Genomic DNA, 18,800 nt, shown 5'->3' with positions numbered 1-18,800 from the left:
CAATAGAATGAAGGGCTTTTTCTAACACTGAGATAACATTGTCTATTTAAAATTCAAAATATGATGCACTCATACCCCAAAGATAATCCCTTCAAAGCTTTCAAAGTTTCAGGAAAAAAAAAGCAGATTGATTTCTGCTGTCTCTTGCCATGATTTTGGTTGATGAAAATCTTCTGGGTTCCTAAATTGCTCTAAAGTTGCCCGTGTCATTTTATAATCATTGTTCTTCATGCAGCAATAATTTTCATCTAAAATGTTCTCAGATTAACTAGATTAAAAGAAATGCCACTTATTACGAACAAAATATGTTCAGAGGACAGATATATCTTTGTTTCCATTCCTAATGAAACTCAGACTTTTCATCTTAAATTCAAGCAGAATCTCAAACACTAAAATGAAATGAGTTTGATACTCTCATATTTCTATTAAATTGATGGCCATCTACACGCAGGTAAAAAGCCTCCTCATTCTCTTCATTATCCCTGTGCAGCTGAGCTACTGCTTCTGTGGGATCAAAGGGTTATATTGTCTCTTAATAGTGGGATTATATTTTTCCAATATTTCTGCTTTTATTATTCTTGACTTCGCAAAGCGTCTCAACTGTGGCAGGCAAATACGAGGAGTTAGTCGCTCTCTGATTTCAGGGAAGTAGAAGCTGACTTACCCAAATCCCACCCTGGGAGACAGGTCTTCAAATTAGATCATCTGATTCAATTCAGAAAGTTAAGCCGGTCCACGGACATGACCCCAAAGTTTACTAAATAAGAAAGGAGACCGGACTATTGTTTTTAAATTCCACTGAACAGATTGCATAATTAAGAAAATACAGGGCAAATAACAACATTGTAAATCAACTATACTTCAATTTAAAAAATCAAATTCTTAAAAAGAGAGTATACAGGGCCAATAACTGCACGCAGATGATTGCTGCTCTACTGAAAAGCGCCTTCTGTTTTAATTGCTTGCTTGTAATTTGTTTCAGGGTTTGGTTTTGCAGCAAACTGTTTCAGATAGGCAGCGCTGTTTGGTGGTTCAGAACTAGGCAGCCCGACTCAGAAATCCAACTGCCACTTAAGCGGTGATGAGTCATAACGCTAAATGGCAAAAATGGCATTTTAATTTTGAGCTTACATTTGAGCAAGAGAACATTAAAAACATTTAGCATGAATCAGTGCTCTCCTGTAACAGTTAGCTGAACTTCACAGAGAGTAACAATTACGATCGCTCGCAAAAGTAACCAGGGAGACTTTGAGCCAGGTTTGTTTTTTGGTTTTTTTTTTCCCTTAAAGGGAGCTGCCATTTTTATTACTGTGCTTGAGTTATGGATTTTAAAACCTGCATCTCGTATGCAAGTTTAATTCACTCTGTAACAGTGAATCAATCACATGTAGGCACATAAAGAGGGATTCCAAATCAGATAAAGTGAAACTCAGAAAATGCCATCTCTTTACCAGCTGATCTGTATAATAACCCAAGATGTAGCCTTACTGTGTTTAATGGTGTAATGAAAAAAAAAAGGTGAAGACACTGGAATTACGAAGCTGCTCCACTTACACTCTGTCTCTGATGACTCATTTAAAAGTGAGTAGGTGTCACAATCAATGGGACATAAATACCTTTTATTCCCCGTGGAGCTACTAGGATCCCGACTTGTGCAACACCCCCCCACTATTTTTTAAACACCTCTCTTGGGAATAAAAGGCAGTCTTGAAAATTCTAGGATCTCTTACCAAAACTTGGTGGGCATACGAGGATTTATTTTGCAACTGATGGGAACATAGATTTCATGATATAAGGAGTCACTGTCCATGAATACTAGCCTTGGAGAGACGGCATCAGTAAATTTGTGTCATTCCCCCCTACTTACCCCCTCCTGGAGCACTAATCACTAACACCAGGGTAGGGGGTGTATTTTCTACCCTGGCTGTTTTCCTTTCTTCCCTTGTACTTTGAAAAGCTATAGGGTAAATAAAGATGGTTGTATTTGACTCATGTTAAGTATCAGCTACATTATTGCAAAGTAACCCCAGGTTACTTTAAAGACGCACATTCTCATTAAATAAAAATAACAGGGTCCAGACTGACATTCACGTGACTTTTTCTTCTTCCCCTCAATTGATCATTGTTCTCCTCTCCCACCTCCTTACACTTCCATATCGCTTCTTCGCACTTTCCATGCCTCCCTCCCCTTCCTTTACATTTCTTTCAAAAGTCCACCTTTCTTTCCAACTTCACTGAGGTTTCTTGATTACTTGTCTACCTACAGTTACCAGGGTTAACTGAGAGCCAAGGTGATGCTTTTGCTGATCACCTGGAATCAGGGGGTGGGGGTGTAAACACACTCCACACCTCAGAAAGCAGGCTGCAATCCCATTACTGAACGTGGCCCAATGGATCTGATTCTTTTTATCATCTTTAACAATCATCAACTTAACACCACTAAGGCAAAGAGTAATAGGAACTGACTCCATGATTAAGACAAAGAGAACTCACAGACATAGAATACAAATTTGTGGTTGCCAAGGGGGAAGGGGGTGGGAAGGGACAGACTGGGAGTTCAAAATTTGTAGATACTGACAGGCATCTGTAGAACAGATAAACAAGATTATACCATATAGCACAGTGAAATACATACAAGATCTTGTGGTAGCTCACGGTGAAAAAGAATGCGACAGTGAGTATATGTATATTCATGTATAACTGAAAAATTGTGCTCTACACTGGAATTTGACACAACACTGTAAAATGACTATTACTCAATAAAAAAGTTTAAAAAAGTTAAAAAGACAGAGAAAAACCAAAGCACCGCTACTACAGAACCAAGTACAGACAGAGATGAAAAAACACAGTCCACCAAGAGTTGCAAAGTGTAAACTAAGCCTGAGCCTTTGAATCATGTTTATGTTTCAATAGGGAAATCGCCATTCATTTTGAAAACTTAAATCCACAGTGCTGTAACTGCTTTACTAGCACTTAAAAACACACTTAGATTTTTATGATGATTTGGACAAGAACGGCAGGTAAGTAACAGGAAGAATAATCATGAAACATACTTTGCTCGCAGAAGTGTTTCTCCAGATGTGGAATTTGCAAAAGCAATTAGAGCCTGGAGCTGAAAGATGTGGATTTCGAGTGGAAGCTGGTTTCCTGATCGATTTTGCATCTCTTGTTTAGACAGGAAAGTCAGAGATGTGGGTCCATGATTTGATCCTTTTTATTCGATCCTTTTCATGGCAGAGTAGTATTCCACTGTATAAAAATAGCACAACTTCTTTATCCAGTCATCTGTTGTTTCATTTAGGTTGCTTCCATGTCTTGGCTATTTTACAGAGTGGTGCTTTGAATACTGAGGTGCAGGTATCTTTTTCATTGGAGCTCCCTGCAGATAAAAACCCAGAAGTGGGATTACTGGATCATAGGGTAAGTCTGTTTTTTTAGATTTTGGAGGAATAGCCATACTGTTTTCCATAATAGCTACACCAAACTACATTCCCACCAGCAGTGTAAGAGGGTTCCCTTTTCTCCACACTCTCCAGCATTAACTTCATGAGCTTCTGAGTGATGGCTATTCTGACTGGTGTGAGGTGATACCTCATTGTAGTTTTGATTTGTGTTTCTCTGATATTTAGAGATATTGAGCAATTTTACATGTGCGTATTGGCCATTTGCAGTGTTCATTGGAGAAATGCTTGTTTAGGTCTTCTGCCCATTTTTGGATTGGGTTTTTTTGTGTTTTGTTATTAAGTATTATGAGCTGTTTATATATTCTGGAAATTAAGCCTTTGTGAGTCGAGTCATTTACAACTGTTTTCTCCCATTCTGTAGGTTGTCGAGGGTGGGGCTCCGGCGAAAGGATGAGGGGCGGGTTCCCCTCCCGATCTCAGCAAATCTCCCAAAAAGGCAGCGGCATGGCCAGCCTGCTGCTGCCTCAGGCGGCCCAAGAACCATTCAAAGCAATCACGAGAGAGGTACCCGGAGCTCCCGATTGGCTGAGTCAGACCAGCGCCCCTGGGCGGGGCGGGCCCCTACACAGCCGCCGCGGGTCCCGCCCCCACGCTGCGGCCGCTGGTCACGGCCCGCTGGTGCGCATGCGCGCAGTCCCCACAGGAAGGAGTCTGCGCACACACCTGGCCGGCCTTCCTCTGGCACAGTGGCTCCGTCCCCTGTCCGCGGAGGCTGGTCGGCTTGGCGAGATAGCCAGTGCTGCGGCCGGCAGGGGGCTGTGCGGACCCAAGGCGGCTGCGGTGGCGCCGGCCTGTGGAAAATGCCAGCAGGCGGCGCTTCGGTTGGTGCTCCCCGCCCCCCCACCCCGGAACCCCTGCGACCGCCGGGGACAGCCCGCCCACGCAGGGAGTACCGCAGCGAGACGCTTCGGCGGGAACGAAGCCGACGGCCGGCTGTGCCGGTTGCGCCCCTGAGGTGAGTACGGCGGCAGCGGCGGCGGCCGCGGGGCGCCGGGAGTTGGGCGCCAGAAGGAGGGAGGATGCGGCGGCTGCCGCACCGGGTCCACACTGGGGGAGGAAGGTCGCGCGGGCCACTGCGGGGCGGGAGGGCGGGCGCCGGCGGTCTGGGCGACGGGGGTGCACAGCTATGGGCACGGGGAGCAGCCCGGAACCCTTGTTGCTCCCCACCCCGAGCACCCCGGAGCCCTTGTCGCTCCCCACCCTGAGCACCTTGGAGCCGTTGTCGCTCCCCACCCTGAGCACCCTGGAGCCCTTGTTGCTCCCCACCCCGAGCACCCCGGAGCCCTTGTTGCTCCGTATCCCTCCCGTGGCCCCAAAGCTGTGCCCCCTCCGCTTGGGCGCTCTGGTGACGGGCGCGGTAGCCTTCGTGGAGCTCGTGACGCTGCCAAGGCCGTCCCGCGCCCGGACTCTCGGAGTCGCCCGCCCCCTGAATGCCTAGAAGGGGCTGGTGCACTTGGCTCCCGCAGCCCCCCAACTGATCTGACTCGTTTACAATTTGGAAAAACTTTCATTCTCACAAGGTAGGTTCATTTTCCATTATAGGAAATTATAACTCTCCTTTGACAATTTTGTTTTCTGGTAGTTTCTTTGACGTGACAAATGGATGATTTTATTCTTTGGAAAGTCTAAGCCAACCAAATGCATAGTGACATTGAGGTCCAAGGCCAAAAAAATCAGTTTCTTCCTAGCACCGATTATGCTGTGGACATGAAAAGCATAAAAGTAGCAAAGAGAGGCACCCTTCATTACAGATCTTTAGGGTGCTTAGTGGCTCGTTTGGCTACCATAGGACTTACAGAGAAATAGGAAAGACATCGCTTAATGTGTTGTGAAAGGTGGCTTTTTGTACAACTGTATACTCTGCCATTCAAATTCTTTCAGGTTACTTTTATAGAATATGAAATTGAGTGTGTAAATATATATATTTATGTATACTATATATTTTGTTGCATATGAATGTGTATATGTTGAATGGAACATGTCTATATTCAATTCAATATAACATCGCAATAAATGACCAGGGGAGAATGAGGTTTCTCAAATAAAGATAGCCTGTGAGTAGCTTTCTTTCTGGATTAAATGAAATAAGCTTTTCATCCTCAGAATCTATGCTTTGAAAATGGGTGTGACTTCCACTCGTTCCCAGCTCCGGGGTTCCTTCTCCCCCTCTCTGTCTCTCAGCGACTGTCTTGTCTCTCTCTCTCTTTCTTTCTCTCTTCATCTGCCTCTGTGTGTTTCAGTCTCTCTGTCTCTTTTCCTGGATGCATGTGCGTGTACATTTACGTGCGTATCTGTGTATTTACGTGTTTGTATTGTTAGGACCCAGGGCAGGTCACTTCTGAAAATGCCTTGATGATATACTGATTCTTTTCATGTTGCTGAAGTAAAAAGTTCTTTGCAAGTTGTGCGAGCACTTTGGTGGGGTCAGCTGTAAGGATCGGCACTGCCGGGGAAGGGCTGCTGTGCCTGTGCCCTTTGATGCGTCCTGCATACTGTTTCTCTGGAGAGGAGTGTCTGTTGTCTCGTCCCTCCGGGGGATTTGCTGGGGCCTCTGCCTCCTCACGTTGTCACCAGGGCTGGCTGTCACCAGGCTAAAGACCTGCCAGCGTCATGGTGGCCAGTGCTGTCTCCAGATTGTGTCCATCTGCCTGTGTCCTCCCGCGACAGGTCGATCACGTCTAACACACACTGGCCACCTGCTGTGCCTCTCGTTGGAACTGCCTGTGTGTGTTGTGTTTGTTTAGAGCACTGGGTTTCGAGAGGTTTTTGGACCCCCGGGATGTGTAGCCTTTCTCCAACCTTGGGTTCTGAGGAACAATACGTGCGGGTCGTGGAGTGTGTTTCCGGCTATATTTGTGGGCTTTTGCTGGTTTCTTGATTTGCGTGCTTTTGTTTCTGCCCCAGGAAGAGCTAAGCATCTCCCTTGTGTCTTGTGTCTGTGGTGTCACAGGGGGAAGAGCAGTGCCTCCCCTGAGGTTATGCACAGAGTTACCGAAAGGGCTTCATTTTGCACATGACCTCTAGCCCACCTGGATTTCCCTTTCAAATAATCAAAATGCGATTTCAAGTGGAAACAAAAGAAAACATCACCAGCCCCCGCTTAAGCCACGTGGGCAGGCACGCAAAGCCAGCTTTCCTGTGGCTTCATTGACAGGGAACACCCAGGAGAGGTAAAGACACCCAGAGGGGAAGAGGACTCGGGGCTGGGGGGTGAGGGGGTGGGGGGCAGTGCGTGCTGTGGATCCAAGTTCTTACTTTGAAGAAAGGAATGGTGTGAGCCTGCATGGTAGTGATGGTCGCACGGCATCGTGAAGGCACCCAGTGCTCCTGAATTGCACAATTTCAGAGGGACCAAGTCTATATTTTATTAAAAGAAACTTAAAAAGGCAAAATAAAGGATGCCATAACCGATATGAAAGAAACAGAGGAAAGTGAAGAAAAAGCAAGCACAAATCACTTCAGGGGAATGGAAGTCAGGGTCGGGTGTGGGAGGGGATTCATGGTGGGATTTTGAAGAAGAAGGTGCGGGTGGGCGCAGAGGGGACTCAGCCCCAGGGGCTGGTGACGCCTGAACTGGCTCTCCGTGGCCCAGCGTTCCAGCTGCAGGTGCAGCATCTTCAGGACCTTTGGAAGCAGCAGGAGCTGCGGGAGCTTCAGGAGCAGCAGGAGCTGCGGGATCCTCAGGAGCAGCAGGAGCGGCAGGATCTTCAGGAGCAGCGTTAGCTGCTGGAGCTGCAGAAGCTGCAGGAGCAGCAGGAGGGAGCTCGGGGTCTCCCGCTGGATCCTGATGGTCCTGGTTTTGGTCTCTGGCATCTTCCCCTGCCCCCGCCTGCTCTGGATCTGTGACTGTTGGAAGTGGAGAGAGCTTTCAGTCTCGTGGAGGCGCTCGCTCGTGCTGTGAGAGGAAAACTTGAGCCTCGTGCCTCCCTTTCCGTGGGCCTCTTCAAGGCCAGACATCTTCCCAGAGCTTTCCGGACAGCTCCCAACAGCAAGTGCCCACAGGATGTGTTTTGTGACTGAACTCTTGTAGACAGGTGGTGTGAGACCAATGTTTGCTCTGGTGCCAGCAGCAGCCTCTGGGGACGCCTCCCTGTGTGGCCCATCCCTCGGCCCTCCCTCACCTCCGCACGTTCACCGGCCTCGCCCTTCTCACCTTGGGGCTGTGCCTCGGTGGGCTCCTGGTCCTCCACCTGACTCCCAGGGAGCTGCTCCAGGTCAGAGCCGGGTCTGTTGAGCTGTCTATCAGCCGCGGGCAGGACCCTGGCGTGACGCCTGGGCGGTTTCTGGGGAGGAGGCCGTCGTGGTGGCGGGGACCCCTCCGTGTGCAGACTCACCCGGAGCTGGTGCTGGCCCTGAGAAGCATGCAGCGGCCCATCGCTCGGGGAGGCGGCGTGGGTGTCCTGATCCAGCGGTTCCTGCAGCGTCCGGCTCTGCAATGACAGTGAGTGGCAGCCGGCCCAGCCCAGAGGTCTCAGAGCCATGCCCGGCCAGGACCACTCCCGCTTCTGCCCGCTCGACCCTCTGCTGCCAGATCAGACTGGGACCTCGGTCAGCTGAGACGGCCACCCGGGAGGGAAGAGACACAGCCAGAGGGCACGGGCTTCGACTCGGGCGGCAGGGCCCTGCCTGGCTGGCCACAGCCCAGCCCGCCAGCTGGGACCCGGGCTGCGGCCGTGACAGGCCCCCCAGGCCTCTGACCTGCTCGTGCTTGAGGCAGGCCCCCCCACCCCAGCCCAACATGACTGCCCACCTCCACCAGCAAAGGGAAGGGGATGTGGGGCTATACCCGGGTGGGGTCTGAGTGGTGGCCCGGCCTGGGCGGGCCTGCCCCGGGCCTCCCTGGGTTACCTTTGGGTCCCTGTGGCCAAAAGGCCAGAGGCGCCTGGCGTGAGAGCTGAGCCAGCGCCGGCACCGCTGTCCCAGGCCCTCGCTGCGGGCCTTCTGGGGACCGCGGCCTCGGGGTGTTGGGATGCAGCAGAACATGTGTGACTGAGTTGAACTGAGTTGACCAACCGGGTGAGCTGAGTAGGGGCTTCTCGACAGAGTGAGTGCCCGGTGACCTGGGTTCTAAGTTGTGTTGGGTTCGGTTGCCAGGGAAGTGAGGTCACTTCCTGGGGTCCCCTTCCGCAGGCTTCCTCGTTCCGCAGAGCTCCCCAAGGGCCTCTCTGGGCTGCTGACTGCTCAGCTCCCAGCCCATGCCGTGTCCGCACACAGTGACACCAACTCGGCCCCCCTGCCCAGGACCCTGCGGAGGCCTGGATGCAGCCAGGGCACCAGCTCTGAGGAGGCAGCTGGGTTCGGACCCGGCCCGCCGTCGTCTGCACTGCTGTGGAGTCCTCCCCTCAGGCCCAGTGCAACGAACAGCAGCTGCTGGGCCAGGTGGGGAGGGCCCGGAGGCAGAACTCTGTTTCCTGAGCAGGGGGCGACCAGTGCCCTGCCCTTGTGCACTTTCCCCCGGCCACCCTTGCACCCCGTGCTGTCGTCCCAGTGAGCCCTTAACCAACCTGGGCACATCGTCCGGGGTAGCAGGGTTGGTAAGCGCCAGTGGTGGAGGGCTTGGGACAGACTGAGCAGCGGGAGGGGCCCGAGGCCAGTGGGGAGCGCGGCTACCAGGCTGGTGGGGAGGGCGGCAGAGCTGGCGGCGGAGATGGATGTATGTAAGGCCAGGTGTGAAGACTGGGATGTTCCATTAGGTGTGAAGCATTAGCCACAACCATCCATTTATTCTAAAAATTGGTGGGAACTTGGTCATTTTGGTGTGAGTCTTGCTTAGGAGGGGCCTGGAAGTCTGGCTGGATGGAGGGCTCCTGATCCTGACAGCTGCGCCCAGGGTGCCAGGGATGGTCCCTCTCCTGCTGACCGTAGGGGTCTGTGCCAGCCTGAGCTCAGCCTGGTAGGTTAGTCACATGGGGCTCAGCTGGGCGAGGCCAGACTGAGGCTCTGGGTCCCAGGAAGCTCAGCAGGGGCTGGGGTGCTGGGGGTGGTCCCAGAACACAGGCTGTGTGGGCTGGGGTGTCCTGGTCACTGCATAGGAGGTAATGACCAGGTGCGAGCAGGAGGATTTGGAATGTGTTTGGAAGAATGGGATGAGGAAGATAAGAGGAAGGAAGGGCCCCTGGGTGAGCAGAGCCCTCGGTCACCCCAAGAAGGTGGCCAGGAAGTGCGCTGAGCAAGAGCAGGGTCACCTGGCCACGCTGAGTGGGGCTGCAGGAGAGGCGGCCGGGAGAGGCCGGCACTGGGCAGGCTGGGTCAGGAGACAGATGTCTTCAGAGAGTGGCCGGTGTTTAAAGCCCTAAGACTGAGATCTAGGGAGGGAGGGCCTAAAATGGACATTAGGAAGCAGGAAGAGAGTCAGCCAAGGTGAATAAGAACCAGAGGCCCCATGATCCCCCAAAAGGGGGTGCTGCAGGGAAGGTTGCTGGGAACTCCAGAAAGGGCCGGGGCATGGAGGTTACCCATGACCCTAAGATTGTTTTCCATCAACTTGGGGGAAATAAGCTTATGTGAAGTGTGTTCAATGAAGAAATGAATTTAGTCTGGAGTAGTTGTGCTGTGAAGGAGCTGGGTGATGGCTGAAGGACTCTGGGAAGACAGGGAGATTAAATTTTTAATTTTGAGGTAATTGTAGATTTACGTGCAGTTGTAATAGGAGCTCCTCTGTGTGCATAAATTTATTCAGTTTCCTCCGATGGCAAACCTCTTGCAAAACTATCATACATCACTGCCAGGAAATTCAAGATACAGGACATTCCCAAAACAACAGGGACCCCCTCACAGGTGCCCTTTTAGCCACGCCCACATTCCCTCTGCCCCCACCCCCTACTGAACCCTGGGGGAAACTGCTAATCTGTTCCCCATTTCCGTTATTTTGTCATTTCAAGAATGCTACAACAAGATTACACTGTATAGCACAGGGAAATATACAGAAAATGTTATGATAAATCACAGAGAAAAAAATGTGACAATTAGTGTGTATATGTCCATGAATGACTGAAAAAGTGTGCTGAACACTGGAATTTGACACATTGTGAAATGATTATAAATCAATAAAAAATGTTAAAAAAAAACGAATGCTACATACACAGAATTATACAGTATAAGACCTTTTGTGATTAGCTTTTAAAATTTTTCACTCTGAAAGTACATTCACGCAACTTGTGGCATGTATCAGTAGTTTGTGCCATTTTATTGCTGAGTAGGATTCCATGGTGTGGATATAACAGGTTGCTTAACCACTCATATGGGTTTTTTTCCCACTTTCTTTTTTCCCCCAGCTTTATTAAGGTATAATTGACAAATAGAAATTGAATATATTTAAGATAGAGAACTTGATGTTTTGCTAGCATTCATTTCTTTTCTTTTTTTTTCAGCAAATGCCATTTATTGTTATTAATAACATTTTCTCTTTTCTTTCTTTTATTTATTGAAGTATAGTTGACTTACAGTATTATATTTGTTTCATGTGTACAACATAGTGCTTCGATATTTTTATAGGTCTTATATATAAAATTATTCTGAAATATTGGCTATATTCCCTGTGCTGTAAATTATATCCTTGTGTCTTAGTTATTTATAACTTACAGTTTGTACGTCTCAATCCCCTTCCCCCACCTCATCCCTCCCCCATTCCTTTCCCACTGGAAACCACTAGTTTGTTATGTTTATCTGTAATTCTGTTTTGTTATATTCATTTATTTTGTCTTAGACTCCACATAAGTAAAAACATACGGTATTTGTCTTTCTCTGTCTGACTTACTTCACTGAGCATAATACCCTCCAGGTCATCATTCATGTTGTTGGAAATGGTAGTGTACATTCTTTTTATTGGCTGAGTAATATTCCATTCTATATGTACATATGAATATACATATGTATATCACATCTTCTTTATCCATTCATCTCTTGATGGACACTTAGGTTCTTCCATGTTTTGACTGTTGTAAATAACACTGCTAGACTTTGGGGTGCATATATTTTTTCAAATTAGTGTCTTCATTTTCTTCAGATATATATCTAGGAGTGGAAATTCTGAGTCTTATGGTAGTTCTATTTTTAATTTTTTGAGGACCCACCATACTGTTTTTCATAGTGGCTGCACTGATTTACATTCTGACCAATAGTATACAAGGTCCCCTTTCTCCACATCCTCCCCAACACTTGTTATTTCTTGTTTTTTCTGATAATAGCCATTCTGACAGGTGTGAGGTGATCTCTCATTGTGATTTTGACTTATATTTCCCTGATGATTAGTGATGTTGAGCATCTTTTCATGTGCCTGTTGGCCATCTGTATGTTTTCCTTGGGAAAAAAATGTCTGTTCAGGTCTTCTGCCCATTTTAAAATCAGGTGGTTTGTATTTTTGATGTTGAGTTGTATGAGTTCTTTCTATTATTTGGACATTAACCCCTTATAAGACATATCATTGGCAAATATCTTCCATTCAGTAGGTTTACTTTTTGTTTAGTTGATAGATTCCTTCACTATGCAAAAAGCTGATTAGTTTGATGTAGTCCCATTTGTTAATTTTTGCTTTTGTTTCCCTTGTCTGAGGAGCCAAAAAAAAACAAAAACTGCTAAGACTGATGTTAAAGAGCAGGCTGTCTATGTTTTCTTTTAGAAGTTTTATAGTTTCAGGTCTTACAGGTAGGTCTTTAATCTAGTGAGTTTATTTTTATATATGGTGGTATATATACATTTTCTATGTTCTAATTTCATTCTTCTTACATGTAGTTGTCTAGTTTTCCCAGCACCAGTTATTGAAGAGACTGTCTTTTCTCCATTGTATATTCTTCTCTCCTTGGTCATAGATTAATTGAACATTGGTCCTATGTGTCTGTTTATGTACCAGTACCATAATGTTTTAATTACTATAGCTTTGTAGTATAGTGTGAAGTCAGGCAATGTGATACCTCCAGCTTTATTCTTTTTCCCCAAGATCACTTTGGCTACTTGGGGTCTTTTATGGTTCCATATAAATGTTAAGATTGTTCTAGTTCTATGAAAAATGTGATGGATATTTTGATAGGGATTGCATGAAATCTAGATTGTTTTGGGTAGTATGTCTGTGTAAACGATATTAATTCTTCCAATCCGTGAACATGGGCTATCTTTTCAATTATTTGTATCATCTTCAGTCACCCTCATCGGTATTTCATAGTTTTCAGCATATAGGTCCTTCACCTCCTTGGTTAAGTTTATTCCTAAGTATTTTATTCTTTTGATTAGATTTTAAATGGAATTATTTACCTGCTTTCTATTTCTGATAGCTCATTTATTTTCCCCATTTTTCTTCCTATATTTGCTTTCCAGTTTCATATTGTTGTGGTCAGAAAAAATGCTTGATATAATTTCTGTCCTCTTAAATGTGTTGAGTCTTGTTTGTGGCCCACCATGTGAGCTATCCTGGAGAACATTCCTTGTGCACTTGAAAAGAATGTGTATTTTTGGATAGAATGTCCTATAGATATCCATCTGTAAATTCAGCTGGTCTAATGTGTCATCTGAGACCACTGTTTCCATATTGATTTCTGTCTAGATGTTTTGTCCACTGATGTAGGTGGGGTGGTAAACTCTCCTACTATTTTGTACTATCATCAATTTCTTCTTTACATCTGTTAGTATTTGCTTTATATATTTAGGTGCTCCTTTATTAGGTGCATATATGTTAAGGAATGTTATATCCTCTTCTTGTATGGATCCCTTTACCATTATATACTCTCGTGTCTTTTGTTATAGACTTTGTTTGTAAAGTCTTAAATACTCTGATATGAATATTGCTTCCCCAGCTTTCTTTTCATTTCCTTTTCATCCCCTCACTTTCATCCCCTCACTTTCAATCTGTGTGTCTTTAGCTCTGAAATGAGTCTCTTGTAGGCAGCATATAGATGGATCTTTAAAAAAACTGAATCAACCACCCTATATCTTTTATTTTGATTGGAATATTTAGTCTATGGAAATTTAAAGTTATTATTGGCAGGTATGTACTTATTACCATTTTGTTACTTGTTTTCTGGTTGTTTTCATAGTTCTCTGTTTTTTTCTTCTTTAGTTTCTACCCTTATGGTGTGGTGATTTTCTTTAGTGGTATGTTTGTATTTTCTTTCTAGTTTTTGTGTATCTATTGTAGGTTTTTGATTTGTGGTTACCATGGGTTCATGTATGTTGACCTATAACTATATCTACTTGTTGTAAAATGATAATCACTTAAGTTCAAATGCATTCTAAAAGATCTACTTTTTTACTCCTCTCCTCCATGTGTTGTGTTTTCGATGTTACATTTTACATCTTCATGTCTACCCCTCAACTGTTTTTGTGTAGTTATAGTTGATTTTATAATTTTTTTAGAACAAACAATTCCAAAATTTATATGGAACCATGAAAGGCCCTGAATTGCCATAGCAATCTTTTGTAGGTTTTTTTTTTGTCTCTTTCTTCTTTTTGTTCTCTTTGCTTATGGTTTGATGTCTAGAGAAGTTCCTTTAACATTTGTTGTAAAGCTAGTTTGGTGGTGCTGAATTCTTTTAGCTTTTATTTATCTGTGAAGGTTTTGATTTCTCCATCAAATCTGAACGAGAGCCTTGCTGGATGGAGCATTCTTGGTTGTAAGTTTTTTCCTTTTATCACTTTAAATATATCACGCCACTCCCTTCTGGCCTGTAGAGTTTCTGCTGAGATCAGCTGATAACCTTATGGGAGTTCCCTTGTGTGTTATCTGTTGCTTTTCTCTTGTTAATTTTAATATTTTCTCCTTATCTTTAATTTTTGTCAATTTGATTACTGTGTGCCTTGGTGTGTTCCTCTTTGGGTTGATCCTGTGTGGAACTCTGTGCTTCCTGGACTTGAGTGACTGTTTCCTTTCCCAAGTTGGGGAAGTTTTCAGTTATTATGATTTTATAATTTTTGTCTTGTAATCTTCATACTAGCTTATTTAAGTGGTTGATCCACAGCCTTTACTATATATTTGCTTATACTAGTGGGATTTTTCCTTTCCTATAAATTCTTACTTCTTATTGTAGCCTTTTCTTTTCCACTTAGAGAAGACCCTTTAACTCTTTCTTTGCGGTCAATTTAATATTGATGAACTCTTAGTTTTTGCTTGTCTGAAAAATTCTTTTTTTTTTTTAAAGCTCTATCTCTCCTTCAGTTCTGAGCAATAACCTTGCTGGGTAGAGTATCCTAGATTGTAGGCTTTTCCTTTTCAGCACTTTAAACTTGTCATGCCACTACTTTGTGGCCTGCAAGTTTTCTGCAGAAAAATCAGCTGATAGCCTTATGGTGGTTCCTTTGTATGTGGCTCAATTTTTTTCCTCTTGCTGCTTTTAAAATTCTCTATCTTTAACTTTTGCCATTTTAGTTATGGTGTATTTTGGTGTGGCTCTCTTTGGGTTCATCTTGTTTGGGACTCTCTGCTTCCAGTACATGGATATCTGTTTCCTTCCTTATATTTGGAAAGTTTTCATCCATTGTTTCATCAAATACATTTTCTATCCCTTTCTTTCTCTCTGTTCCTTCTGAGACTCCTATAATGTGAATGTCCCTTTCTGGATATGTGATTGGCAAACATTTTCTCCCAGCCTGTAGTTTATCTTTTCATCCTCCTAACAAGTTTTCAGAGGGCAAACATTTTTAATTTTTGGTGAATTTCAATTTATTAGGTTTTTTTTTTTTTTATGGATTGTGCTTTTGGTGTCAAGTTTAAGGTTCTTTGCCAAGTCCTAGATCCTGAAGATTTTTTTCTTTGTTTACTTCTGTAGCTTATAGTTTTACATTTTACATTTAAGTCTGTGATCCATTTTGGATTAACTTTCATATAGGATGTAAGATAAAGCTAAAGTTCTTTCCTTCCTTCCTTCCTCCCTCCTTTCTTCTTCCCTCCCTCCTTCCCTTCCTTCCTTCTTTGCCTGTGAATGTCCAATTTTTCAAACATTGTTTGTTGAACAGGCTGTATTTCTTGCATTGAATTGCTTTTGCACCTTTGTCAAAATCCATTGGGCATATACTGTGAGCCTATTTCTAGGTCCTCTGTTCTGTTGCATTGATCCATGTGTGTATGTCTCTGCCCACACCATAAACTCTTTGTTATTGTAGCTATAGAGTAAAACTGGCAATCGAATAGATTGTTTTCTCCCATTTTAATCTTCTTTTTCCAGATTGTTTTAGTTATTCTCAATCATTTGCTTTTCCATATAAATTTTAGAATAATACTGTTTATATCTGCAAAAAGTCTTGCTGGAATTTTGATAGACATTGCATTAAATCTGTCTATCAGTTTTGGGAACATTAACATCTTGTCTGTGTTCAATCATCCAATCCATGAGCTTGATTTATCTCTCCATTTATTTGGATCTTCTTTGATTTTTCATCAGCATCGCGTAGTTTCCAGGATGTGAGTCTGTATATGTTTTATTAGATGTGCCTAACTTTTTAGTAATTGCAAATGGTATTATGTTTTTAATTTTGATGTCAGTATGTTCACTGATAGTATATAGAAATACTAGATTTTGAAATATTTATGTTGTATTCTATGACCTGAACTCACTTATTAGTTCTGTGAGGTTTTTTTTTTTTGGTACTTTTTTATGTAGGAAATCATATCTGCAAATTGAGACAGCTTTATCTCTTAGTTTTCTTTTATCTAAGAATGTGTTGATTTCCCCTACATTCCTGAAGGATATTTTCACTAGATAGAGGATTCTGGGTTGACAGTTCTTTCCTTCCATTACTTGAAAAATGTGGTGCCACTTCTGGCCTTCATGGTTTCTGTCATTTGAAGTTTTTTCCCTTATAGGTACATATGTCATTTTTCTCTTGCCGGTTTCAAGATTTTTTTCTTTGTCTTCAGTTTTCAAAAGTTTGACTACAGTATACCTTGGTGTAGGTTTCTTTGTGTTTATCTTCTTTAGGGTTCACTAAACTTCTTTGATCTGTAGGTATATGTGTTTTTGTCAAATTTTGGGAGTTTTCAGACATTATTTCTTCAGATACTTTCTCAGCTATATAATATTCCTCTTCTACTTCTGGGATTCTTATTATATGAACATTATACCTTTTATTATAGTCCCACAGGTCCCTGAGGGTCTGTTAATTTTTTTCTCTGTTGTTCGTGTTAGGTAATTTCAATTGTTCTATCTTCCAATTTGTTGATTCTTTTCTCTGTTTCCTCCGTTTACTGTTGAGCTCATCTACTGAATTTTTAATTTTACTAGTGTGTTTTTCAGTTCCATTTGGCTCTTCTTTGCTGAGGCTTTCTGTTTCTTCACTAAGACATTCTACTTTTTTCATTTGTTTCATTTGTTATTACTTGTTCAAGCATTTTCATTTTTCAGCTGCCTTAAAAATATTTGTCAGATAATTTTAGCATCTGTGTCATTTTGGTGTTGTCATCTCCTTTTTTTCAAGTTGAGATTTTTCTTGCTTATCACTGTGACAGGTAATTTTGACTGAGACTTGCGCATTTCAAGTCTTATGAGGCTCTAATTCCTATTTAAGCTTTCTTTTTAGCTGGTTTCCTCTGACACCACTCCAGCAGAGGGCCCTGGTACCTGCCTCATTGCTGTCAGGTGGGATTAGAAATCCAAGTTCCCCACTTGACCTCAGTTGATATCAAGGTAGGGAAGGGCTTCTTACTTCTGGGTGGAGGTGTGGGAGCTCTGGCTTCCTACTGGGCCTCTGCTCATACCACCCTGGCTCCTCGTGTGGCCTCTAAGGACACAGTTGGGTGGTGGCCTCACTACTGCTGCACAGTGGTGAAAGTTCTGATTCTCCTCTGACATCTCAGCAAGCAGGGCAAGGGGTCTCTCTTACTGCAGGGTAGGGATGAGGTTCAGGTTTCCCCCTTGTGGTCTCCACCTACATGGGGGGAACATGCATAGGAAGGAGGTGGGGCCCCCAGCACCCAGCAGAGATGAATGTCCCAGCTCCCTGTCCACTTTCTCTGACACCACCCGAGTGGGGATGGGGGACTGGGCCCCTTATTACAGCCTGATGAAGGTGGGGTCTAGGCTCACCACCTGGCCTTTGCTGTCTGGGTGGATGTGGGTCTGCGCTGTTTGGCTGCAGTAGACTAGTTACCATCCAAAAGCTTTCTATCCCGCTAGGCTGCTGCACTCCTGTTCCTCTGGCTAGAGAGGTCAGACTTTTCCTGGGGGGCATTTTTGGTCTGCATCTGTCAGTGTTTCCAGATCACTGACTTCTTCAGCTCCGTGTCTGGGTGACAGGTGAGACATAATAAACACCCAAGGGCCTCCCTGCTGTGTCATTTCTTGAGTCCCTAACTTGTTTGCCTTCTTCTGCCCACCTTTCAGAGTCATCTCACAGTTATTTTATATAAAATGTTAGGTTTTTTCATTCTACTACTCTATGTTGCTGGGAGCACAGGTCCTGAGATATATCTTTTTAGTGGTGATAGTATGTTTGTGTGCTGGCCTGCAGGATTCAGGACAGGAGCGGAACTGTAACAAAGCAGTCTGAGCAGGTGAGAGTGGGCGGACGCCAGTGTGCCCCAGGGCTGCAGGCAGGCGTGTCCTTGGGAGGCTGGGCACTGTATCCTCATGGCCTCATTTTGTCCGTGTGCCAGTCCTGGGACTTATTGCCCTTGGAGACATTCCTTGCCCTCGCTGCCCTTTGCTCTGAATCTCAGTGTCTGGGTCCGGCTCTGGCTCCTGGGTCAGCAGCTTCCTGCTGAGTTTGGCCGGCAGGCGTCTCTGCCGGGGGACCGAGGAAGCAAGAGGCCAGTGCTTGGCGCTGTTTCACCCTGCTTTACAGAGCATCTCTCCTGGGGCCCCAGCTCCTCTCAGAAAGGCCCGCCGTGGTTTCTGCACTCACCTTCTTCCCGGTGGGTGGAGGTTTCCAGCTGCTGCTAGTCTCCGGCCTCTAGTAAGCTTCTCAGCACATCCACCTCCCATGTCACCAGTTTCTTTGATTATGTACTCAGAGCAGCTTCCATTTCCTTCTGGGACCCTGGCTGATTCCATCAATGACGGAAGGAAGAGGCAAAGTCAGTGGGTGAGATAGAAAAGGAGGAAAAGGAGTGGGAGGGAAATTGGTCAGTGGTAGAGCACATGCTTAGCATGCACAAGGTCCTGGGTTCAATCCCCAGTACCTCCATTAAAGGGGAAAAAAAAAGCTTAAAAAATTAATTAAACAAAGAAAAGGAGGGAAGATATATAAGGGAGGTGGAGGAGAGCATGAATGAAAATTGCCTTGGGAGATGCAGTAGGATTTCTGGGCGGTGCTGGGGCCCCCCGGGAACCCTGAATGTGGAGACAAGGTGAGACCGTGAGCAGCACCCAGGGTTCTCCATGGCCACATCCAGCCACTTAAGGAGCAAGCCGGGCT

At 45.1% G+C, this 18,800-nt stretch overlaps 1 protein-coding gene across 1 annotated transcript in view; it reads left to right on the top strand.

Moving 5' to 3' along the window:
• Positions 1–4,139: 4,139 nt before the first annotated feature.
• The window catches only part of LOC116285931 (P protein-like), a 186,513-nt gene continuing 171,852 nt past the window's right edge, over positions 4,140–18,800 (top strand). The window contains exon 1 of the mRNA XM_072940872.1: positions 4,140–4,419. Within this exon, the coding sequence (XP_072796973.1) occupies positions 4,265–4,419 (155 nt within the window). The 5' untranslated portion in view covers positions 4,140–4,264. The remainder of the gene's footprint in view (positions 4,420–18,800) is intronic.

Source organism: Vicugna pacos, chromosome 17 (assembly GCF_048564905.1).
Source record: "Vicugna pacos chromosome 17, VicPac4, whole genome shotgun sequence".
NCBI lineage: Eukaryota > Metazoa > Chordata > Mammalia > Artiodactyla > Camelidae > Vicugna > Vicugna pacos.
This window is presented reverse-complemented; position numbering and strand designations above follow the sequence as displayed.